At 34.7% G+C, this 27,181-nt stretch overlaps 1 protein-coding gene and 1 pseudogene across 8 annotated transcripts; one reads left to right on the forward strand and one right to left on the reverse strand.

The window, feature by feature from the left end:
• On the forward strand, positions 1–15,134 carry LOC104115936 (tRNA (guanine(26)-N(2))-dimethyltransferase 1-like). Of its 8 annotated transcripts, none has more exons than XR_011410934.1 (14): positions 4–268; positions 2,972–3,265; positions 3,380–3,467; positions 3,978–4,099; positions 4,238–4,377; positions 4,455–4,527; positions 4,849–4,937; positions 5,042–5,147; positions 5,864–6,076; positions 7,410–7,604; positions 8,020–8,097; positions 11,786–12,420; positions 12,836–13,173; positions 14,819–15,134. XR_011410934.1 is itself a non-coding variant. In XM_009626670.4 (14 exons), exons 1-13 carry the CDS (start codon positions 128–130, stop codon positions 12,380–12,382), a joined length of 1,698 nt encoding a protein of 565 aa, XP_009624965.1. In that variant the 5' UTR covers positions 4–127; the 3' UTR covers positions 12,383–12,420; positions 12,836–13,422. The 8 variants fall into 8 exon arrangements, 6 of the variants coding, with proteins under 6 accessions (XP_070041762.1, XP_033517127.1, XP_009624968.1 ...); XM_009626670.4 differs by lacking the exon at positions 14,819–15,134 and having other exon boundaries at positions 11,786–11,906; positions 12,345–12,420; positions 12,836–13,422; XR_004512025.2 differs by lacking the exon at positions 14,819–15,134 and having other exon boundaries at positions 12,836–13,422.
• LOC104104861 (probable UDP-arabinopyranose mutase 1) lies at positions 13,458–24,972 on the reverse strand (annotated as a pseudogene).
• Between the last annotated feature and the right edge of the window lie 2,209 nt (positions 24,973–27,181).

The raw sequence follows: 27,181 nt of genomic DNA on the forward strand, positions 1-27,181 counted from the left end.
ATTTTCTCTTTTTCTTCATAGAGTGAGAGTGGAAATAGGGGTTTAAGGTTCTTGAAGGTAAGTTGTTCATCCTCCGGATACCGAATCTCTCGTCAAGCTTTTAAAACAGAAAAATCCCAATTCATCAATGGATAAGGAAAAAACAAGGGATGAAGAGAAGCAGCAGAAAGACACTTCCTTTGACCTCAATGATTACACCATCATCAAAGAAGGAGAAGCTGAGATTCTTATGCATTCCAAAAATCAAGTCTTTTACAACAAAACCCAGGTCTTTTTTTTAAAACTTTTAATTTACGATTTTGCTAGCGTTTGGCCATAGATTACCAAATTTATTCTGAAAAATCTGATTTAAGTGAAATTTGGTTTGAAGATGAAAATGTGTTTGTACATCGGTTTTCGAAACATATTTCCCAAATTTATTTTGAAAAAACATGAAACAATGACTTGTACCCACAAATTCTAAAAACTATCACAAATACCCAACAGTACCATTATCAATAACATTCATTATATTATCGCAAATCATAGTCCTGAACATAAATTAAATTTGATACAAAATTATTATAAAATGAACTAAGTGATACACTATAAGGTGACCGAGAAGACGAAGCAACATTAAATGGTGTGCTCTTTTATAAAATACAAAAGTTTGGGGCAATTTTTAAAAATTTCGTATTTTGCCAAAATGTAGGCAAAACCTATGGGCAAACACATAGCTGGTTTTGGAATTTGGGATTTTGCCAAAATGTAGGCAAATTCTATGGCCAAACATGTGCCAAATAAAACCCAAATTTATTTTGGCAAAATCTATGGCCAAATGGGTCCTTTATGTCCGTGGAATACAAAAACTGGACATTACTTATTTGTTATTATGGGGTGCGAAATTGGTAGAAATAAGTACTTCCTCCGTTATGTAGCGCGTTTGACTGTGAAATTTGTGGTCTAAAACAAGTCATAGGCATTTGTTGGTTATAAATATAAATTGTCTCATTAACCATTAAAAAATGCGAAGTTTAAAGTTAATTATTTCTGAATAAAGAAATGTATCACATATAAAGGAAAAAGGAAAGTGCTTCACATAAATTTGGAAGCTTTTGAAACCAGTGGTCTTAAACATATTGTAACCTTTGTGTGGCTGTAAAAGCTTCTCATTAAGGGTAAAATGAGAAGGTCATGATAAAGTGTTTTTAGATATAGAGATGTGTAATTATTTTTGGAACGGAAAGAGTATTTAATACATTTGTAGTTTCACGAGAAAAAGGATGTGTTTGTGTGATTTCTTCCCATTGTCAATTTGACAACTTGATCATTGAATTGTCATTGCCTTTTAGTCAGAGCCGGATGTACAATTTAAGTTTGATGGGTTCAACCTTTAGTTTTTTATCACTCAACCCTTTATACTTTAGAAATTATGGGTACAAAAAATTTAATATTTTTCAAACATTTTAATGATTTTACACATGTATCTATAATCCGCGTGGAAAATACCGGGTTCGGTTGAACCCGTAGATGGTATGCTCCATCCGCCACTGCTTTGAGCTTGAGTTAAGCAGAAAGATATTGCTGAAATTCAAAGATTGTCATCAAATTACAAGGTCGGGCATTGAGTACCACTCTGGGATTAAACTGGCAGAATAGGAAAGCAATTGCATTATTTAAAATTGTTCTGTGATTTTCTGTTGCAAGAATACGACATTGCATTTAGTCTATAGCTGCAATTATTCTTGGTTGCAGCCTTCCAGGTTAGCATTAGAGATTCAGGGAAATCCTCACTGCTCTGTCTTCTCTAGCTGAGAACCAACAATACATTTGTGGGCTTATTTGTGTGACCTTCGTAAGTAGCTTATAGCTGGTGAGGTGGCTATTGCAATCATCATGTCATATAGTTGCTTGATATTTTGCCAAAGAGGTCGTTATTTGTGTGTTGCTTCTTCTGTTTCTTTACTTGTACTAGGTAGACGGCATTCCAATCTCGTTATGTGTATTATTAAAAATTGCATGGGCGCTTATCTATGAATACTTGCCGTTTGACCTCATACCTGTTTTGACAATGGAGATTGTGAAAGTATACTTCTTATTGAAAGTGGTTATAACATATAAGAAACTTTTGTACTTTGAGAAGTCTCAAGTGAGAGATATAATATATGGCACTAGAAGTTGCAACATCTACGATATTGAATCACTGCTCTTGTGGTGTAACATGTGAGATAGTGAAAGATTTGGGAGAGAGGGAGACTTTCTATTTTTCCAACGGACTCTCTGGCCTCACATTCTTCAGCAGAGAGATCGATTCACATAGAGGCCACATGCGCAAAAAGGTCATTCAAGCACACTCTTCAGAACCAAGGGCGGAGTATTTAATACACTGAGGATGAACATGATCGTATGCTACATTGTCACTGTTAAAAATATTTACAGTCACTTACAAAGATTTTAATCATTATTTTAGGGCACAAGATGGGAAGTGTGGTATTGGTGGTGCAGAAGCAAGAGCATGGTTAAGTTGTGATATTATTTTTGGATTTCTTTTAATGGCTGTGGTATTTGGGCCGGTTGGTTTGCACCTTGACTAATCCACCAGTCTGCTTGCCACAAGCTCAGATATAGGAGAAAGCTGCCCAATAACATTGGAGGAGCAAATGGACTAGTATTGAAGTTATGAGTGTTGTAAATGGGATTTGAACCTGAGATTTCAAGGTTGTTACTTCTATGCCTAAGTAAACCGGCCATCTCCTTGGGCATTAAGTGAATCTATTACATATGGTATTAATTTGGTAATAGAGAAAATGCATGTAATTACTTTTCTGTTTTTGTGTTTTACTGATATACTATTGCATCTTAAGGAGTATGTATCCTTTTTACTTTGTAATTTACACTGGAACCTTCAAGGGTTGTGGTAGCCACCATACTGCAGGTCACCTTTTTCACTTTGGGATATCACGATCTGATAGTTTAAATCTATTAACACCAGGTGAATAATAGAGATATGTCTATAGCTGTTTTGAGGACCTTTATATCACAGCGCAAGCTGGAGCATGAATCAATGTTGGACAGACGAGTGAAGACTGGCCCTAAAGTACCAGATAAATCAGTTTCTGAAATGGAACCTCCAGCTGATTCTGTGCAGTATAATGGAAAATCCAATGATGGATATGAACTCTTGGAAGAGATGTCCTCGGATGAACCATGTAGCATCTCAGGGGCGCCGACCAGAAATCTACAGGGAAAAGACCGAGAAGAGCTGAAGCCAGCACGAGTTCTTGAGGTTTCACTTTCTGTTGATTGCTAACGGCTTACTGGTTATTCAATCTGTCTTCTGTAAGAATTAAAAGATAGAAGTTTACAATGATTAAGATTTGTTCTTCAATTTTATTAACAGGCTCTTTCAGCTTCTGGATTAAGGGCTTTAAGATATGCACGTGAAGTAGAAGGAATTGGTCAAGTTGTGGCCCTTGACAATGATAAAGGTGACTCCAGTTCAGTTTACGTGATGCATTTAGAATTAGCAAGTCTTATTGCACCCTGCCCCCATTCCTTAACCAAGGGAAAGAAAATTAGAGGAAAAGGGAGAGAAGCTATTGCACAATTGGATTAAAGAGATTCTGATAGAGAAATATAAGAATGTTTCAACGAATAGTTTCACAATGTCTAGCTTAAGTGTGAGCATCTGACTAGAATACAATTATGTAGTCAGACATATGCTTAAATTTCCTCATTTTATTCTAGGTACTAGAAGTGTTAACTTGGTGGATTCCTAAAACTTTTAATATTTGTGAGAGGATCTCTATCTTGTGAATATAAGATTTCAGAGCATCTTATGTAGTCATTAAACGATAGATCTTGTTATACTTGTTCACAAGCGGATATCTGTATCAAACAAGGTGTCAAGAGTTCAAATTTTGCACAGACAGAAAGGTTTGTTGTTTCACCATTTGACTTGGTCATGTTTATCATTGGAATATTTCTTCCATTTGCAGTCTCTGTAGAAGCTTGCAGGAGAAACATAAGATTCAACGGTGCTGTGGCATGCTCAAAGCTGGAGTCCCACCTTGCTGATGCTCGAGTATATATGCTTACCCACCCCAAAGAGTTTGATGTGGTAGGGTTAAAACAATAACATTCTTCAATGGAAATGACCTTTTGTAGAGGTGCATCTAGTAATTTCCTAGGACAAGCAAAATTACTGCTTTAGAGATGAACTATCATTCTTATATTTCTTTTCTTACTGTTCTTGCAGGTTGATCTTGATCCTTATGGATCACCATCTCTGTTCTTGGATTCTGCTGTTCAATCAGTTGCAGACGGGGGAATATTAATGTGTACTGCTACTGATTTGGCAGTGCTATGTGGGGGAAATGGAGAAGTATGCTATTCCAAGTAACCAACATATTCTCCTTGCTTCTGGCATTATCTAACTTTATTCATCATTGAACACATCTTACTTGTGCAACTAGATATGGCTCCTATCCATTGAGAGGGAAATATTGCCATGAAATGGCTTTGCGGATCCTTCTTGCCTGCATCGAGGTACTTGCTTGGTGGACGTTTTCTTATCTCTTCCTTATCATTACCCCCCCCCCCCCCCCCCCAAAAAAAAAAAAAGTGTTCTGGTGTCTCCTTGTAATTTCTATCATTATATACATCTTCATATCGTGTTTAAGATACTAGCCTACTGTAGGATATTGAAGTTACTCCAACAGGGAGGAAAAACCTGGCACTTAAGCATGTACTTAATTAGTAGTATTCTCGTTTTTGTTTCTCTATTTTTAAAAGTGAATAACAATTTTGTACCATTATTATTTTCAGTTCTTAAGTTTTATTTCATTGTTATTTCTAATTTCACATCAGAGCCATGCAAATCGGTACAAAAGATATATTGTTCCAGTATTATCTGTTCAGATGGACTTCTATGTACGTGTTTTTGTTCGTATCTATAGGTATGCGTTTTGTCCATTAACTTTAGCTGTTAGTCCAATCTTGCATAGTTTTTCGTTGTACTATGTCTGATGTCAGGGTATTTAAAGAGTTCAATTATGTACAGTTCAGCAAGTGCTATGAAGAATACTCCTCTGAAGCTCTCATATGTCTATCAGTGCACTGGTTGTGATTCTTTCCATCTTCAGCCAGTCGGAAGAACTATCTCAAAGGTTTGCATCCAATTCAAATCTCTGTTGTATCTTGATTGTACAACTGCCTGTGCTGGACTGAGCAGCTCATACTCCATTGGGCCTAGATATGTAGGTGATATAGTTGAAAGAAGTTCCTAAAGATGTAGTAGATACATGATAATGCATGGTATTATTCATACTTAGCATGAGTTATTAGCTCAATGTCATCTTCTGATTGTGCTGACATTGGCTTTTAGTAGGTCAGAATGGAGATAAATTGAAGAGATAAGAGAGAAGAATAAGAAAGGTCAATTCATAAATCAAACTAAGTATTATTCAAATCCGTTAAACAAAGTAGATGAAAGTCCAATTTGTTTTTTAGACGGACTTGAATAGTATTTGACTTGATTTATGAATTGACCTTGTTTGAAAGTCCTATTATAGGGAAGAGAATGCTGAATATATTAGAACTCTTTAAACAACTAAAACTGCTTACCTGCTTTTGTTTCTTGGTCTATTGTGGAAGATTAAGAATAATGGTTCCTTTGGCAGAATGATAGTTCGTCTGCTAGTGGGGAGAAAGTTGTAGGAAACCTTGAGACTGTTGTACGTGCAGCGGAGAAGGCATCTCCTTTTTTCTTTATATCATGGGTTCTGTTCATAGAATTTGTTAATAAATAGTCCTCACAAGATATTGTTTTAAGGTACAATTAAGTGGATACCCACATTTATATTGAATCTTTCTGCTTCTTTAGGATAACAGACTCAGATACCACCCTGGATTCGGCCCAGCTGTTCCTCAAGAGTGCAGTGATTGTGGAAAAAAATTCAATATGGGTGGACCCATATGGTCTGCGCCCATCCATGATCAAGAATGGGTAGCTGCCGTACTTGCTGATGTGAAATCAATGAAGGAATGGTATCCAGCTTATGATCGAATCTGTGCTGTTTTGACAGCAATTTCAGAGGTGTGGTTTGCCTATAATTGGTATTATGCTCATTTCACTTCTGACTTATCCAGTTACCAGTTGGCACTTCGCACTCTTTCAAATTTTCTGTTTTTTTTTCCTTTTAAAAAAAAAACTTTGCTGGAAATTGGACTACTCTGTTCCATTTTATGTAACATTGTTTTCTTGTTAGTCCGTGTCTTTCTATATATGAAGGCAATTCAATTTTAAACATCCATTTTACCCTTAACATGATGCTTTTATAGTCATGAAAATCTCTTGGCATATTTAAGACCACATGTTTCAAAGTCTTTTTTCTCCGTTTAACTCTATGCCAATAAACTACACCACATAAGTGAAATAGAGGGAGTAGTAGTTGACGACATGACATTCATTATTCTACCCCTGTAAGTGAGAGGTATAACATAAATGGTAAACAGTGTAGGGATATAAACAGTCATTTAGTACTAACCATATAAAAAAAAAGTTCGTTTATTTGATGAGCATACGTTTTAAAAACAGGGTCTTGATCTCCAGTTATTTATACTACAAATCACATAGAGTAAATGGCATTTGACAAGTTGGGAAGTTAGAGAGTGACTCTAACAGCTCTAAATAAAAGGATGATTTCATAACGTTTTTTTTTTTGTAAAAAGTATTACTCTGGCCGTTTCAATTTGTATTCATGTGTCTTACTTTTCTTTTTTACTTTGTGTTTGAAAATATGTCACCTTTTCATATTTAGGAATAACATGACATGTTTAAGATTATAAGATTCAAAGTATTTTTGGTGCATTGTGCACTTCATTAATTTAAGACTACAAAATTCAAAAAAATTCTTTACATTTTTAAACTTCGTGCATGGTCAAAACTAAGACGCATCAAGTTAAACGGATGAAGTAATAATAACTCTATCATTGATATAAGATTATAAGTAGAATACAATGTTTCTATTCCACATAAGCTTCTCTTTTGTATTTGATTGGGCTTTCGCAAGCGCGAATTTCCTTTACCAAACACCATGAATCTTCTTGGAATTTTTACCTATCTTTGCTACATTATGTACCTAATTACCACTATTAGAGAGGTTCTCATTTAATTACATATCCTATACATAATTACCATATATGCCCTGATGATTTTGGCAAGTGACGACATTACTTTTCATGCTGCCATGCTCATTGTACATAAATTTTAAGAAAAACAGTAATTCCTGGTGACTAAATTTTTTGTAGCAGACCGTATCAATGGAGAAGCACTTTCAACGGTTATCTTGTGGGTGGGGGGAAGAGAATCTTCTGATCTGCTTGACTTCTTATTGGATACCTAAACAATGAAAAGAACCTTTTTGCAGGAATTACCTGATGTTCCTCTGTTTCTGAGTTTGCACAATATCTCCGCAACACTGAAGTGCACTTCTCCCTCAGCAGTTATGTTTCACTCTGCTGTAATCAATGCAGGATATCGCATATCGGGGACTCATATGAATCCTTTGGGATTGAAAACAGATGCTCCTATGCACACCATTTGGGATATCATGCGTTGCTGGGTAAATGTACCTTGTTTGCTTGTTTCTGTCAGCTCTTACTTGTTTCTTGCCTTAAAAATAGGAAAGAAAAAAAAGTACAGATGGGAACCCTTCTATTTGTTTTTGTTTAGAGCGTTGCCAGACTATGTAATGCCAAGCACCAAGCACCATCTTTGTGTTTGTTTTTGTCTCTTGATCAGTGAAATAGTTACCTGTGTTAAAAAAAAAATTGAAAAGAAAAAATAGCCCTGAAGAATAAAGGAGAAGTAACTCCTAGCACTTCATTGCAGCTTAAAGTTCTGTATAATAATTTGAGTTGTGTCAGATTGTTTCTCTTGTAGAGCCTAATCTGATAATTATATGAGCAACCCTTGCTTTACATGTTTATAGTTTTGCATGTTCCATGAGTGGAGAAGTAATAAAATTCCATGTGCAGGTCAAAAATCATCCTGTGAAAGCTCAACCATCTAACCAGGCTGGAAGTGTGATTCTTGCTAAGGAACCTGTTCTGCAGGTGAATCTTGACCTTCTGTTTCCCTTTTGTGTGTTGTGCTCTGTATGGTACTGATTACCATATGACATTGGTGTAGTAGGATAGATCTGTATTCTAGTTTGTTGTATTTGTAAAATATACTATTCCAAATCTAGTTAGGAGTATAAAATACTGTCCAACTTTTATATTCTCAGCCTTCAACCTTTCGCAGCCATGTTTGGTCGTGGATCAAGTCATTCCAGTTTCTTGACTCTAATGCAATTCTCCTGTGACTTTTGCTTCCCTTGAATTCAAATGTTAGGCCATCATCTGAGTGCAACATATCACCAAACGTCAATTACACTCTATATGAGAATTCCTCATTTTTCACACTTGTTACAAATTACAATGATTCTAATTAAGTTTGAATTTCTTTGATAACAAACTTGCCATCATATACTCATTTCAGTGAGATCAAAAGGATTTACAGGTAAATAACAACCTATGCCTATGAGAGACTTAGTAATCACCATACATATTGACACGACCCGGAATTCACACCCTCGGGACCGTGATGGCGCCTAACATTTCACTTGCTAGGTAAACCAACGTTAGATGTAATTATTAACCATTTAACAAACTTCAAATACGATGACAATAAAGAAACCGAATAGTCTGAAACAAGGTAAATAAACTAATAAGTGACGAAATCCAAATACAAACCCCGGATATGGTGTCACGATTACATGAGCGTCTAAGATACTACAAATAATAATATGAAATAAACATAACTGTCTGAATCAAATGAACAGCTAAAAGAAGTAGAAGGGGACTTAGAGCTGCGGACACTGTGCAGCTATACCTCAAGTCTCCTCTGGCAACTGGATCCTAGCAAGTCTACGGTACGCCGCTGGGACCAACTCCGGTATCTACACAAGAAGTGCACAGTGTATTATGAGTACAACCGACCCCATGTACTCTGTAAGTGTCGAACCTAACCTCGACGAAGTAGTGACGAGGCTAAGGCGGGCCACTTACATTAACCTATATGCAATAATAATAATAATAATAATAATAACAGAAAAGACCGGAATAGAAGTAAAGCAAGTAATTGATATCAACGAAGCTCAAATCAACCAGCTGAGAGTCCCGAATAACCAGTCATTTGACTCATCTCAACAACCGAGGCCAATCCATCAATTACAACAAATATAACTTTTATCAACATGTTGCGGCGCGCAACCTGATCCCACAATATCAACTTTAAACTATCTGTTGTGGCGCGCAACCCAACCCTACCATATAATCGTTTGTCAATATCATAGTCCATCCTTATTGCGACATTTCAATTCATTAGCTTTCAATTTCCGTTGCGGCGTGCAACCCGCTCCCCAAACAATGTCAATTAACAATAGTAACTCAATAACTAAGATTTACAAGAAATCATACATCAAGAGAATAAATGTACGGGCAATGGAGAATAACATGATAATCAAAGAGACTCGAACTACTCGGATGTCTCAACTTTACCAACTCAATGGTATCTACTTTTAACAATACGTACAAGTGAAACTACTTCAATGCAGGCAACAATTAATACGAAACTATAAGGCAACAAGGCACAAGACAATTTAGATATATGAGGGAAACAAATAGAGACAAGTAGTAAATAATTATGGAATCCGGGAGGGGATGGACAATTTAATACAAGAAATGCTAAATGGCCAGTAGCAATTATGGCATAGAAGTCAAATAAGCATGTAGCAATTAAGGCATGAAACAAGACATAATATGAGGCAATGAAGATACGGAAAACAAGTAATGTAACGGTTAAGTCATGGAATAAAGTAATTAATGAAATACGGAAAGCATGGAAACAAGTAATTTGATGATGTATATACGGTTGTCACCTCGCATATACGCCGCTACACATGTAATTCACATAGCTTATAGCTCAAGGGTTCCTAATTCCCTCAAATCAAGGTTAGACCCAACACTTACCTCGCTACGCAAGCAAATCAAAGCTCTACCAGGGCTTTTTCTCTAAAATCCGCCTCCAAACCAATCGAATCTAACCAAAATCGACTCAATAATATCAAATAGTGCTAGGGAAATCAATTACAATACATAAAGTTAAGATCTTTACACTTTTCCCAAAAAGTCAACAAAAGTCAACCTTGTGCCCACTTGGTCAAAACCTAAGATTCAGACCAAAACTCAATTACCCATTCACCTCCGAGCCCGATTATGTAATTAGTTTCGAAATCCGGCCTCAATTTGAGGTCTAAATCTCAATTTTACAAAAACTCTCAATTCTTCCAAAATCCCTAATTTTCTACCATAAAAGAACATAGATTAAGGCTAGAAATTAGTGGGTGATGATGAAAATGGAAGAAAACAAGTTAAAATACACTAACCTATGAAAGGGTGATGAAATTTCTCTTCAAAATCGCCTCTAGGCCGAGCTCTAATGAAAAGATGGTGAAAAATGGATGAAATCCCGTGTTTGGAATGTTTATATGACTGGGCGTCAGGTGTTCATCCCGTTCACGAGACACCTGACACGTTCGCGAAGGGTACTGCCCAGTTGGCTTACGCGATCGCGAAACACTACGCGTTCGTGTAGACCTAGCCCACCTCGCCTTCGCGTTCGCGAGCCTGGGCCCGCGTTCGCGTAGAGTAAGTTCCATTCCCAGCCCCGTCTCTCTAACACTACGCGTTCGCGATGGAGTGGCCGCGTTCGCGAAGGGCAGACCCTTTACTGCTCCGCGTTCGCGATCAAAACCTCGCGTTCGCGATGAGTAAATCCACCCCAGTCCCCAAACTACTCTTCGCGATCGCGGGAGTATCTTCGCGGTCGCGAAGGACACACCAGCTGACAGCAGAAGCCAAAACCAGAAATTCTAAGTTCAAAACATCTGTAGCCTATCCGAAACTCACCCGAGCCCTCGGGGCTCCAAACCAAACATGCACACAAGTGTAGAAACATCATACGAACTCGCTCGCGCGATCAAAACACCAAAATAACACCTAGAACTACGAATCGGACACCAAAACAAATGTAATTTTCAATGAAACTTAAGAACATGCAATTTCTCAACCGGACGTCAGAATCACGTCAAATCAACTCCGTTTTGCACCAAATTTTGCAGACAAGTCATAAATACTGTAATGAACTTATAGCAAGTTCCGGAACCGAAATCTGAACCCGGTATCAAAAAAGTCAACCTACGGTCAAACTTATGAATCCTTTAAACCTTTAAATTACTAGTTTTCAACAAATTATGATAAATCAAGTTAGGGACTTTCGAATTCGATTCCGGACCGGGACTGCCAAAACACTGATCCGGGTCTGTTTACACAAAACGTTGACCGTAGTCAACTCAAATGAATTTTAAGGCTCGATTTCACATTTTCATCAATTTTCTCATAAAAACCTTCCGGAATGGGGACACTGGCTGCGCACGCAAATCGAGGAAGGATAAACGGAGCTATTCGAGGTTTCAAAACACAAAAATGAGGGCTAAAACTGAAAATGACCTATCGGGTCATCACACATATACGTACACCTATTTACATGTGTCAGACTTGTGTTGTACCTCACTCTGTCTTTAATGAAAGAACAAGGTCCTTTGGATTCTCGGGGAAGACATCAGCTGACTTCTAATGTGATATGCCCTTCTGTAGTCTTGTATCTGGAATTAATATCTTAGCTTCAAGTTCATTTCAGGCTAATTTTGCTCAGGCTGTTGCATCCCTTAGCAAGGCACAGGCCAAGAAGGTTGCTCGTTTCCTTCCTAATCCCGAAAGGCATTGGGGCCCAAAACTCAGGGCAGGTCGCCAGATTACCGGTAAGCATGTGTCTCTTCTGGGTACCAAAGCAGTGAATGCATTTAGCAGCTTTGAGGATAGTGATGAGCCTGCAGCCAAGCGTAAGAGGACTGAAGATCCTGATTCCAATGGCGGAGATACTCTTTATTAAGGGGTGTCATCTAACACTGCTTCATGAAAAGCAAAATATTGAAAAATAATAAGTATGCATACAATAGGTTGAAACCGCCTGAAAATAATATGAAGTAACTATCAATTTTAGACTGAAAATAAACCTTAAATCCACCAAAAGCTCAGATCTAAACATCTTACAAGACAAATCGCGACAATAGTCCGACACCACTTGTGCAAAATCTTGCATTCGCCACTGCCTGGTTCATAAATTATATCTAGGCCAAACTGGTCTTGTGCCTGCTTTTTATCCTCTCATAATCTGTTTCTTCTGCATTTCCTTGCAGAGAGGATTGTGAAAATGCTTGTAGGACTTGGGAGGTAGATATTTCATTTGTGTCGGTTTTTTGAATCTTAAAGGAGGTAGGCCATTTCTTTTTTCACTTTCCCTTTATTACCTTTTGTCTTAGTTTTGATATTACTCTGATTTAATAAGTTCTTTGTGTAACATATTGTTTCTTGTTCTCCATTCGTTTTCTTAGAAAAAAAAAATAGTACTACTATGTAAAAACATTAGCCTATTGTCATACTGTCGATAGTTGTTATGACTATGTCAGCTGTAAAGCTACAGTAACTGTTGTTTCCAACAAAACAGAGAGAAAGATTATGGACTGGAATTTCTCTTTTTCTGCATCTAAATGCTGAATTTTGATTAGTGGTATTGTGAAGTCAGTGATTACAGCTCAAGGATTTTCAAAGTTGATAAAATTGAAAAAGAAAAAATTGCTGCACCCCTCATTGTACCTGTAAAATATAACTAAGTTGTTTCTTGCTGTAGGTGGTATTCTTGTGGAACTAATGCTTCTAAAGATTTGTTGCCTCGCTAAACATAAGTAGGCAACCTGGTGCACTAAGCTCCCAACTATGCGCGGGGTTATCCTAATTTCTGCAAGAGGTTGTTTCCACTTTTCACGGCTCGAACCCGTGACCTCCTGGTCACATGACAGCGACTTTACCAGTTATGTCAAGGCTCTCCTTTTGGCTAAACATGAGTAACAAAGTATTATTATTCCATAACAAGCCATAACATGCCCTCATCCAATAATACATCGCACTGAAATGGAGAGGAAAGCCAGTCGTCAAGATTACTTATTTATGTGACACAAGCAGTTGGAGGTAATCCACAACTTTCTTGTCAACTTGGAATGCTTTTATGAGAACATCAGGATTGATTGGTGGGTCTGAACCAAAAACTGCAAACGCGATAGTGATGACTCCTGGATTTCGAATAGTGAGTCCAGCAAATGCAACAGCCTTAGTCTTTCCCACATTAAATTGAAAATGAATGAGATCTATTGTGAAAACGAATACATCTCCAGAATTTTGAATTGGTATTACCAAGTCATCAATCGATAAATTTATACACCTGAAGCTTTCCTTCAACAACTACAAAGACCAGAATACAAGCCCTGCATTGTAGCTCTTAGCAGTCTACTAAAAGCAATGGAGGAGGATCACATCTATTGATATCACCCCCTTATTCATTTTGACTAAACCTAGAACTCCAAGAGGAAATACTAAAACAATACAACTGCAAAACTAAGTAAATTGAAGACTATTAACACTTCAAACTAAATTGTTGCAATTAACGAATGAAATTTTCATTTGGAAGTGCCATTGGGAACTTTGGAAGAATCTTTAGAAGCTGGGTTGAGCTCATCCCAAGCTGCAATCCAAGTGACCATCTCATCTGAAAGCTTCAGGAAATAGGGATCTATTTTCCCAAGCTTTTCCTTGACAAGCCTTGAAAGTTCAACATAGCATTTTTGGACAGAAGTAGATTCCTTGGAGAGGGTTAATGTCTGAAAAAATGGAATGATCTCTTCTTGCCTGATAGATGTAGGGTAATCCAGTCTTGATTCCTAATCCCAAGTGATCGCATATTACCTGTAAAAATAGTTCAATCAATGCGCGATCAAAATTTTCTGATCTTGCTATCCAAAGATACTAATCCCTCCGTTTTCATTTATATGATGATAATTGATTGGGCAAGAAATTGAAGAAATAAAGATGTTTGGAGCTTGTGACCTTAAGCATATCTTGGCATTTATATGGCTATAAAAATATATCATTAATAGAAAAATGAGAAGTTTAAGGGATTAAAATTAAATTATGCACAAATGTAGAAATGTATCATTCTTTTGAAATGTATTAAAAATGAAAAATTGTCATAAATTGAAACATAGCTGATATTTCTTATGTTCGCAGATTTTGTACTTTGTGCTTCTCCAGAGTAAAACTATAACTATTGCAAAATATATCTTTTGTCATCTTGATATAAGAGAAACCACAATTTACGGTAACCTATATGCATTTCTAAGTATCTAAATTTTGATCAAAAGTTATTCTACAAGGTTTTTTCTTCTGGAGCTCATAATTTTTTTTAACAATGGTAAAGAAATGGATTAATTTTTTATCAATCTGAATTTTGTCATGGCTGGAGTTTGGAGCTTTTCTAGGTTTCCCTTTTCTTGTTGGCGTTCCGATGGAGGGCTAGCAGCAGATGGATATTAATTATTTGGCTCGATTGTTCGAACTAAAATTGTCAATCAATAAAGTTTGAAAGTTTTTGATTCTCCACCATTGACAACCATTAAAAAGTTTCAAAGCTTTGAATTCGAAATCGGATTTTCAAAAAATATTATTTGTTTGGATTGAGTGTTATTGCAAATGATTGGGAATATTCTTTGGAGTTTACTGTTTATATCTCAATTTTGAGAATATTTGGTGAATATTAGATTTAATTTTGGATGGATTTCAGATTGAAATTCGAAGAAGAAGAAGAAGAAGAAGAAGAAGAAGAAGAAGAAGAAGAAGAAGAAGAAGAAGAAGAAGAAGAAGAAGAAGAACACATGACATACAATATGCATACAAAATTATATTAAAGTTGTATAATAGTTGTATGAAATTTTTATAAAAACTGTATTTGGTTGTATTTTATTTGTAGTTGTATTTTTTTATTTGAATGTTGTATAAAAGTTAAAAATTAGTTGTATAATGTATGAGTCGTTGTATGAAATTTGTATGTAAGTTATAAATACTATCTTTTTACATAAAGTTGTTGATATGTATCAAAATTGTATTAAGAGAGGAAGTATTGATTAGAATTTCAGAGAGTAAGAAGAACACACTACATACAAAATATATACAAATCATATACAAAATACATACAAAAGACATATTATATAAAATTGTATGATATTGTAGTTGTATTTAACTGGGTAAGAATGATGTATGAAAGTTGTAGATAAGTGGTAAATACGTTGTATAATGTGTAATTAGTTTTATGATATTTATGTTTAGTATGTATGTTGTTGCAGATATATCAAATTTGTATTAAATTTGTACAAAATTTATTTTTAATTTGTATGTTGATGTACCATACATTATTCTTTTCTTACTCAATTTGTTAAATAATAAAAAGAAAAAATACATAAGTACCCCCCAAACTATGACCATATTTCCAACTATACGCCTTTCTTTTACGAGAGTCCTATTACCCCTTTTAACTATTTTAAAGTAGAATAAATTCACCCTTGAAATATGACAACCAGACTATTGTTGGGTTGTGAACTACACTCGCTTTCACTAAAATTAATTTTTTTCTTATTCTTTCCCTTATTTTTCTTTTCTTTTTTCCTTTCTTTTATTTTCCTTTCTACTATTCTCTTCTTAGATAAATTGATTCATATATAATTAATATAGTCTTCTTTCTTCTTTCATGGATGAAACGATTGGTATATATGAAATAATTCCTAAAAACTCTAACTTGTTAAATGTCTAATTTACTGTTATTCTTAGCTTGAGACCTTTAAATGACTATTTTGGTGGAAGACTTTTAGATGGTGAATATCACTAGTGGTTATGGCGGCGTAAAAATGGTGGTCACCGGAATTTCAAGGACTTCATTTTTTCCGGCGCGAAAAAACTTTCCGGTGACAATTGTTTTTGTCCAAATCTGAGTGTGTTTGCTTTATATATGTATAAATTTTCTTGAAAGTGTAATACTACGTAAATTCGGATTAGGTATGGATGCGTTAAAAGAGTATTAGTGTGACATTTTAGGCATGTGAAGTCCTACCGGGATGAGTATGGATAGAAACAGTTATTTTGGAATCAAGACTGAGAGTGAGGTGTATAAAATTCGATAGAATCGACTAAGTTTATGGGAGGTCCGTCTTATAGTCTTAGACAGTGCAAGGCCATAAAAATTCACGGTCATAGACAGTGCAAGGCACTGTCTAGGGCATTAACCTTAGCGCCACTGACAGTGCAAGGCACTGTAGTTTTGGCGCTTCTGATGGCGCCTTGCACAGTTATTTTGGCACCTCAGATGATGCCCCGCGCCGACGATATTTATCAGAGCTACTTTTATTTTCTCCTCAATTTTTGGGATGCGTACACTTATTTAAACCCTACCTCGTCCCCCACACCTCAAACACGTAAGTTTGCTCAATAAAGGGAATCTCTCAAGAACCCAACTTCCCCTCCCTCCATCATCCAAGGTGAGTTCTAAAGATGATTTTAAGTTAATTTCAATTCTCCAACACCTTATTAACCTGGGTAAATCCTTCAAATCATTAAATATTCGATCGAGACATTATTGTTCAAAAAAGAAACCCTAGAACTCGAATTCAAGAGGATTGAATTTCAAAAAAGGTAATGTTTCTACTCACTAATCATTTATAGTTATGAATTGATGATTTCTTGGGAGAATAGTAAATGGGTTTGATAAAGAGAACCATATGAACTATGCTAGGATTTTGGGTTATTGACTTATAATTATTGTAAACATTTGGGTGATGAGAAATGGTATTAGTTACATCTATTTGGGATTGTAGAATCACCTAGAAGTAGTAGAATGAGAACTTGGTGAAGAAAAGACCAATTACTAAGGGCTATGAGGCTTTACGCCCATAAGGTGTTTGATAAAATGCCTAAGTGACTAAAATACGAGAATTAGTGCTAATATTGGTTCCTCTTGATATATTTTGACATAGATTATCGTTGAAAGAGGCGACGAACATTGTGATACACTTAAAAGGACCGGAGTCAAAGTATGTGAGGCTAACTTTCTATGTTTGGGAATGTTAATGATTCTCCTACACTATATTTTTTTTACAACGTTACTAATTGCTTCAGAAATATATAGTTATGCCTAGTTCCTTGAATAGTTTCAGAACTTCTATTCCCTAGCTTCGTAACTCGTTCATGACTTTCATTCTGAACGTTGTGAGCTCAGTGCGTAATCAATATAGACTCGGGTTTGATGCCCATGAGTCTCAATCTAGATTACTCAGCATGTCATAAACAATTGAAGTTTCAGTGTTCATAATCAGTTCAAGAATACATGTCTCAGTCTAGTCCTATTCAGTATTCCAGTATCATGTAACTCAATATGATTCACTATTTCAGCATCACATATTACAATATGATTCTCTGTTCCTGAATTTAAATCCCTGAATGTTGAACACATGTATTTGGGCCTGAGGCCATAGTTTATGCTTTATGCATGTTTGGGCTTGAGGCCGTAGTTATGTATACGTATACTTGGGCCTGAGGCCGTAGCTTGTGCACATATATATTGGGCCCGAGGCCGTAGTTTATTTAGATAAACAGGTGGTTCATCATTCAGAAGAGGGAATATTCATATCCTTACTTCCTTTGTTCAGTTATCAGTTATCATTTCAGTTTCATTTTCAACAGTTATCATTTCAGTCATCAGTTATCAGCTCAGTTTCAGTTTTAGTAGTTATCATTTTAGTTATCAGTTCTCAGTTATCAGTTCAGTTTCAGTATTTATAGTTCTTTCTTTCAGTTGCTTTACATACCAGTGCAATTTAAATATACTGATTCCCCTTTTGCCCAGGGCATGTATCTCACGATGCAGATAATGATTTACAAGTTGACGGTTCAGAGCGCTAGGATTCTCGTACCAGCTATTGGGTGAGCCCTAGTTCTTTCAGGGAATTATCATTACTTTACAGTCTTTCAGTATTTACAGACAGTCAGTATTTTTAGTACTTCATTAGAGGCTTCATAGACTAGAGTAACGGTTAGACAGAGTCACATACTTTTCATGTTAAGCAATGTTGACTATGGATATGTTTCAGACTTGTATTAGTATTTTCACACTTTGATTTATATCATTCAAACTTTCAGTATATCAACATGTGTTAGTTTATCTTCCGCATTCAGTATGTTATGATATCACATGTTGATTCAGCCAGCCAGTTGATTCGCTCGGTCAATATAGTCGGGCACCGAGTGCCGTGTTACGTCCAGGCCTAAGTTAAGGGCGTGACAGAAAGTATGATTTTTGTGTGGGAGGAAGATAAAAAGAAAGAAAAAACGAATATAAGCTGAAAAATGGTGGTCGTCGGAATTTTAAGGACTCCATTTTTTTCGGCGCGAAAAAAATTTCCTGTGACAGATATTTTTTGTCCAGATCTGATGGTGTTTTGCTTTATATATGTATAAATTTTTCTTGAAATTGTGATTTAGTATGGAAGAAAGAGAAAAAGAAATAAAGAATATAAGTGGTCGTTGGAATTTCAAGAACTCCATTTTTTCTGGCGCAAAATTTTTTTCTGTGACAGAAATTTTGTCCAGACGTCATCGGTGTATGTTATGTTCGAAGGAACCTCATGTAAAGAAGAGAAGAAAAGAATATTATAGAAAAAGGCAAAGAAAAAGAAAAAGAAAAGAAAAGGAAAGAAAGTATATTTTTAATTTAAAAAAATCTACTCCCCATTCTCTTTGAGAGAGTAGAATACACACACTGCCATATAAGCCTTTAGGGTGGAAATAATTATACTCTAAAATAGTTTAGGGAGATAATAGGACCCCCGTAAAGTAAATGTGTATAGTTGAAAATATGACTATAGTTTGGGGGGGTACTTATGCATTTTCCTTAAAGAAAAGTATAGAATGAATTTCAAACTAACTCATGTGCACTGATTCATGTTTGTTAAACTGAAAAACTAGAATATTATAGCAGCAATAATGACTGATAATTGCAATCCACTTTCCTTTCATCCTAAAACTTAATACGACGACAATTTCTAAAAACTTCATTAAATAATTTTTTTCAATCTCAAATGACATAAACACATCAATAACACCTTATTCAACATATAAAATTAAGAGGTAAAGATGGTGTGGTCCTTGTTTGGATGAAAATGAGAAGAAGCAGAAAAGATGGGGTTTGGTTATAGGAGAAAAGATGGGGTTTGGTTATAGGAGGGAGGTGGCAGAGAGAAGAGTTACGTTAATTATGGCTGAAAACATATAACACACAACTGGAAGGAGTCTTATTTAGATGGAAGAGCGCTATAAGAGATTGTATATAAATTGTAAGCAAACCTTATTGAGGACGAGTAATATATAAAACTAGTAATTTTGCTCGCGCTTTGCGCAAGTAAGTCATAGTAAATTTATTAAAAAAAAATGACTACTTAAAATGATAAAAATAAAGCTTATAAACAAATGTCGGCAAATTCACATAGAGGGAAGAGAAATAGAAAAATTACTCAACTTTTGTTCATGGGAAACATTAACCGTCATACTTGTATGGTTAGGTGTCTGAATAAAATATAAATAACGGATATAGAAATATTTACCTTCCTAAGATAACCATTTAAAATTCCAATAATATAATTTTATTCTTTCTAATTCCGTCGTGTGAAAATAAATTGTAAATAATGTTTAACTTTTCATATTGGAATAATTCAAAATACACCGAATGCTAAAGTGAAGATACAAAAAGTCTGACAAATTCACAAAGGGAATAAACACTTGTATATAATCTTTGTTCCCTGAGAGTGAGTAACTTTATCTGGCGGTGAAGAGTATAAGACAAAGGAAAAGACTCCATTTCAAAAAACTATACTTCTAGAAGGTCGTTTTGCTATTTTTCTGCTCTTAAAAGATATTTTTCGAGGGATTCTCTTCAGTGAATCAACCAACAATCTTCTAAGCAAGAACCGATATGCACAACTGAACAATAAAATCAAATTAGAGAAGCCAACTGCTCGTGCACCGAACAGCTACTACAAAACTTTGTACGTAAATCCTAGGAAACAAACTCTGAGGATTAGAAAAAAGGGTGCTCTCTCTCTCTCTCTCTCACAGAATACACTTTGCAGGGGAGAACATAAACAATAGTAGTTTGCAAGAAAGTAAAACAAATCAACTTGGTAGAGCCAAATAAATACATGTCCCAATTTATATGGCACAATTCGCTTTATGAGCCAAATAATTTGCTTGACTCTTGGTACTGTAAGTAATCAAGAGTAGAACCTTATAAATCCCATTCTGAAAGCAATATTAATCGAAAGCGATGAGAGCAATATAATTTTCGAACTTCTCAAAAGCCTTATTAATAATCTCAAGAGGCACAATATTTTTTAGCTCCACAATCTCAAAGGCCTCTACTGCATACATAAAAAAAATAACGGAAAAACCACCAACTTTATCACAAACGCGATAAACCACCTACAAATTAAATAAAGGCTAATGAAAATTATTCCATGAACAACCACTGTTGCGATTAATTGAACTATTGACTCATTCAATTTAGCATTCAATGGCATCACAATTTGATATCTTTGAACGGAAGCTGAGAACGATCCAGTTATAGAGAGAAGCACCTAATAGCGACATCGCCAAAGGAAAAGATAAGTTCAAATAATGCGAGGCAGAACTCTTCCTCATGAAGCCATATGCAGCTCTCCTTTAACATTCAACATCGAAGAAAGAATAGAAACGATATAAATATTTCATAGCAGAATGTTGACATTTATTCTGATAATTAGAAAGACTTAAAAAGTTGGCAAATAAGCACATAATGTATTTGAGTCCTAATTTGTATATACAAACAACATTTCAACTATTTAAAAATTAAAAAAAAATCATCAAATATCTGCAATTTCTATAAAGTTTCAACTTTTTCGGTCATAACTGTCAAAATTAAGCGGCGCAAAAGTTGAAACACCTCTGAAGGCTTATTTCTTATGGTAACCTAAATAATTTATGCGATAAAATAGCTACTCGATGAACAAAGTGATAGAGAGTACACCTCGGCATACAACATGAATTTGTGACCATTTCACAATCCAAACAAAAAGATCAACTGATAAATTGTTCAAAACTACAAAAATATCAAATTTTTATGGAATTACCCAAATAAAAAGATGGACAAACCTCAATGGAAGGAGTAGGGGCAGAGCCACCTGCCACCATGACTAACACCTATCTACCTTGTTGCTTCGATGGTGAAACTTTGGCACAAAACAACACCATTCTCTTTATCACAAAATCAAATAAAATAAGGTCAAAAAAAGAATCACCAAATTAATATTTGTTTCTCTACTTCCATCTTAGAAATTGTACTGATTAATATAATTAAAAGCTAACAGATTATGTAACGAAACATATATATTGGTGTAAACATTAGGCGTGCATGAATGTTACCCATAAAATATTTATTTAAGATATATAGCTACTATTGCTTTAGAAACCTTATCAATTTTTTAAGTTTATATTAGTCGTCTCAGTGATACAAATTCCGATAGTACTGGGTGAACAAAATCCGATATGCACAGTAATTAGATAGAAGTAGATTAACGGTTAACTGAGAATAAAAAGGGGAGAAGGAAGACATTACCAACTAATGATAATAGTGGTTGAATCTTTTCCTACAATTACTGGAAAAAAATGCTCTCTTCCACTTTGTGATCGAATCTGCAAGAAAGTGTAGCCAAATGACCAGAAGCTTGAAAACTTGGTAGCGGCAAGTACTTAAAACGCAGTTCAAAATCGTTTTTTCCTATTATTAAAACGATCAAGAGAGTCAATGATTATACGATTTGCTGCATAAAATTTGGGTTAGAAGAAAAGTTACTGGCCATTGTATTTGAATCCTTACGGTGAACTGCTCTAGTGACAATGCAACGGAACTGATGTCATAATATTTTTGATAAGGGTTTATGAATTTTGCAACTGCTCCTATATCTATGATCTTCTCCGTTTCAAGGTAGTATTCTGTGTTGAATTTCTTGAAGAGAATGATGAGATGTTGAAGAAGTAGGAAAATCTATTTCGAAAATGAATCAGCATTATAGATAGTTTTATAAGAAAATCTGGAGTAATTGAGGCATTTGTTAGGTACTTAGGTTAAGTTGGATGAGATATGGGATCCAATATGCCGTGTAGAACGCCTAGAATTTTGCAGATGTGAAGGGTTACCATTATCAATGAAGGAAGAAGAAACGTTTCGTTTGTCATTTAACTGGCGTTTTCTACCTTTGTTATTTAATGAGATAATAGAAGTGGAAAAGCTCAAAAAATGGGAAAAAAAGATAAGGGTAATTCCTCGTTAATGAGGCAAGCCACATCAGCAGGTTGTTGCCCCTCAATTATATATATATATATATATATATATATATATATATATATATATATATATATATATATATATATATTTGAATAATTTTAATAAATAAGTTTCAAATATTATATAGGAAAGAAAAAATCTCAATTTAGAAATTAACAACTAAAAGAAGGGCAACCCTTGCAACACCAACCAGCCCACATATCATCGTAACGTCCAATGGGCTGGCCATCTCCCATGAGTCCAAAGTACATAGCAGGCCCAATAAGGTCACGATCAAATGCAAGATTCATACCACACATTGGGAAGAGAGTATCCTTTGGGATTGTCAACACCATGTCAACATACCTGTTCAACAGATGTTCCCCACAAGTTAATTAAAAAAAAAAAACTAGAAAACTTTCTTAAATCAAACTTGCCACACAAAGAAATTAAAGAGGTTATATGTAAGAATTATTCATATAAGTAAGTCGCTTAAAGGCAGCTGCATTTGTGACTAGCAGCGAAAAGGTTCATATTTACATTTCAACTATATGAAATGTTTTAATTTTATCCCCTATTATATTATAAGATTATTTATACTGTTGTTGTCAGCAAATTATCTTGTATTTGTCTGTGACTTTAAGGGAGTTTCAGCATGTATTTGTGAATTTCATGTGCGAAAATACTTTTGGAAAAAAGGTCTAAATTCACCCGTCTACTTATGAATATGTTTTAAACTTACTCGCTTTATTATAATTCAAGTCAAAGGTCTTTTAGGTCAAATACAAATACGAGACGATTTGCTAACGACAATAGTATGAATAGCCGCAAAGTATAATGAAGGGTAAAAGTAAGATAGTTTATATAACAACGAAGTATTTTCAACCCCCTCTCCTTATTAATCTTGATTGATATAACATTAAAAAAAAAGGTGCATTACCTGCTATAACAAATTAAAGTACATTTATAATATTAAAAAAAATTAAAGAATTAAGCTAAACAGTCGTCCACCCAACTGGTTAAACTAAAGATAGCCGCGCGCGAATGTATATCCATATATAATATATGTATAACTGTATATAATCTATGTATACCAGCTAAAAAAGTAATTAAACAATGGATTCCCAACCACTTAACTAAAAATAACCGATGCGCGGATGTATATCCATGTATAATATGTGTATAACTATATATAATCTATATATACCAGCTACAAAAGTAATTAAACAATGAATCTATAGTATCAGTGTATATAACTTAATTCCGAAAAGAAAAGCAAACCTAGTGTTCCTCTCAAGAGGCTTGACAAGTTGTGTAGGTGCATCATAATCGGGGATGTTGAGCCATAGGCCATGGGACACTGATGTTGGGACACCCTCACGAAGGCTAAAAGGGTATCCCCTCACAAAATCAGCTCCATCTCTGAATGGATCGTACAGTGTGTTGAAAAAATAGGGAGTTGATGGGCACACAAGGTTCTTTATGTGCTGTTCCAATGCGTTGATATCTTTTCCACTTGAATCCTTTGCAACCTACACAAGTAATTTTTTGAGAAATTTTCACAACACGACTAAGTTATATTACTAACGACATTTATTAATCATTCAACCAATTAGACCAATATATTAATGAAATCATTCTATATCGCTTTGCCGAACATTCGATACATATATTTGCATCGACGATACATAGAACTTAAACTAATTTTATATTATGTCCAAATTATATAGGTCTATTATATAATATGTGTACATACACAGAATTTTTTTGAAGAACTATGTTTGTATGTGTGTGTACACATTATATAATAGACCTACATAATTTGGACATAATGTAAAATCAGTTTAAGGTTTATGTATCGTCGACGTAAAAAAATATTTACACAATCAAGTCTTACTTAATTACAAGTAAATATTTATAATAAGCATTAACTTGTAACCTAATAAAATATGGTAACTATAAACTACACCGGCATTGTAAATATTTTACACCATCATATATAACTTGAATCCATACATAAATGTCAATTTGAGACATGAAGTAAAGCCTTAATACCTCTACGGCTCCAAACCTAAAATCACGTCATACATGTAAAGTTATAATAATATATCTCATACCTCTTGTACAAAAATCTTGTGTATACCACCGGCATGCATTATATTAATTCCCCGTGAAAAGAAATAAACATTACCCGAAGATAGAATGAACTTACAAAGCAATCATCGTCAATAGTGTAGATATATTTCTTCTTGGAGATCATATAACCAAAGCAACGACAAGCAGAGTCTTTAAAGGAAATGCAAGAAGCCTTTAATTTGGACCCAAGATACTGTTTATATCATTGCGATTGTAGAGTTCATAATCAAAGCCATCAGGGACCATAATTGTCTTTGAGGGATCACCATCTTGGACAATAATGAGATGATATGGCTGAAAAAAAGGTCTAAAAAATCCAAGTTCCTAATTGTGGGTATTACAATGTCTAGCTCATCTTTCAAGGGAGGAGAAACTGAGGCCATGATAAAGAGAAAAATGGAATTTTTTGTCAAGCTTTATGAGTGTTTTAGCTTTGGGAAAGAGTGAAAAATTAATGGGGCCAGAGAGATAAAAGAGAAGTTCTTTTATATACAAGAAAAAAGACGTTGTGTAGAGTGGAGAGGTGTCAAAGTCGGGGTATTATACGGTAGGGACTTGTTCAACAAAAGGACGTTGCCCCAATCTTCGGTGTTACTGACATCGGATAAAATTGGAACGATATAAAGAAACTAATGTGACTTCTAAATATGGATAACATGCACAAATCAAGAAATTGAGTCATTCCATGTGTTGTTGCGAGTCTTTTGTTGATCTTCTAATTTGAACATTTTTCCTTTTGAAAATATTAAATACTCCCTCAATTTAAATTTATACGACACATTCCAAAAACCTTGACGCCATTTTATTTTTATATTATTTTCACAATTCTCAATAACTTAAATTCGTTAAACTATTTATACTTAAACTTTGATGTGATGTTTGCTTTCTTTTCGGACACTAATTTTATATTCTCTTTTATCATCACTAATATATTACTCTATAAAAAGCTTTTTAAATTATGTGCTAAGTCAAACATATCATATAAAATTAAACGAAGTGAATACTTAGGAAATAAAAGTCTTATACTTCAATTTTTATTTACAAACATAATATTTGACTCCTTAGGCGTTTTTTATAATTTTATTATGTATATGAATATTAATATATACATACACACGAAAATTCGAGTAAAGAATAATGAGCATGCCTATAACGTTACTTGTTAGTGCGCAAAAGATGAAAGCATTGGAATATTGGGAAGAATGAATATGAATCTGTCGCATGGATCAGAGTTGACTAGCAACGTGCTAGTGACTTTCAGTGGGCTGCAAGTTTGTTGTGGTAATTGTAAAGCTAACGCATTAGCATGTGAGGGGACTGTACAAAGAGTGAAGATGAGCTTAATCGCATGGAATGGAGTAGGAAGCGTAGCCAAAATTTCAGTTTCATGAGTTTTGAATTTTAGAACGATATTTTCAAATACTAATAACTGTTTTAAATTTAATATACATATTTAATAAATTTTTAACACAATTATATAGTTTAAGCAAAATCTATAGATTTGGTCGAACTCATATATGTACTTCTACTTTCGCTCTGAATGGAGTTGATTGACAGCGGGCTAAAGAACTTTCGTTGTGCTTTTAGTTGACAACTTTGCAAGTTAAGTAAAGGTTCATTTAGATCTTCGCGAGTCTGACGGACTCGGCGCTAACAAGCGGTCATTATTTTTATAGCCATCTAGTGTTCGAAACTTATTGATTCAATTATGAATAATTCATAATTGCATCATGAAAAAGTTATTGTGCATGATTTTAGTGCTTTCTACATAAGTGGAACTTGAGACATTTAATTAAGGGTAAATGAACATTTGCCATTTCACCATACCCTGGGTGATGATTGGTGATGACAAGTTGTTTCTTTGTTTCAAGAAAATGAAAGTTTTTAGAATATGACGGTAATTGTTTTTATTTTCAACCTTATCCGGACATTGATTTCATTATCTTTTTTAAATAAAATTTAGATAATAAAAAACTATGTTAAAAGTACTTGAACTCATTGCAGTTGTTTATATAAAAAAAATATTTAAACAATGAATCAGAAAGTATAAGTAATTAAGAAAAAAGTTGATAGCTCCGTAATAATATATATATATATATATATATATATATATATATATATATATATATATATATATATATATATATATATATAGATACACATACACACAACAACAACAACAACAATAACCCAGTATAATCCCCCTAGTGGGGTCTGGGGAGAGTAGTGTGTACGCAGACCTTATCCCTACCCTGGGGTAGAGAGACTGTTTCCGATACACCCTCGGCTCCCTCCCTCCAAGAACTACCCACCTTGCTCTTGGGGTGACTCGATTATATATATATAAAATCATCTATTAGAATATAGGGGTAGTAAATAACAAAGAATTTAAGTTTTTCTGATATGCAACATAACAAGTTAAATTATGTTGACAGTATAAAATTCAGTATATTGTTAGTGTATATATTACTTTAAACCATGCAGATATAAGGTTCATGCAAGTACATTAATATTGATTACAATTACAATAATTAATGTGGTACCATCCTCTTGTGCTAGAAAAATGTCCTCTGTGCTGTAGAGCAAGGAGTTTTCTGTCTTAATTGTTGACAT

This window comes from Nicotiana tomentosiformis, chromosome 9 (assembly GCF_000390325.3).
Source record: "Nicotiana tomentosiformis chromosome 9, ASM39032v3, whole genome shotgun sequence".
NCBI classification, from domain to species: Eukaryota; Viridiplantae; Streptophyta; class Magnoliopsida; order Solanales; family Solanaceae; genus Nicotiana; species Nicotiana tomentosiformis.

Excerpts from the sequence above, each read along its gene's own strand:
- LOC104115936 (XM_033661235.2), top strand. The coding sequence starts at position 128 with ATGGATAAGGAAAAAACAAGGGATGAAGAGAAGCAGCAGAAAGACACT. Across the intron at positions 4,100-4,237 it reads ACCCCAAAGAGTTTGATGTG|GTTGATCTTGATCCTTATGG; the intron begins GTAGGGTTAAAA and ends CTGTTCTTGCAG. Across the intron at positions 4,528-4,848 it reads TCCTTCTTGCCTGCATCGAG|AGCCATGCAAATCGGTACAA; the intron begins GTACTTGCTTGG and ends ATTTCACATCAG.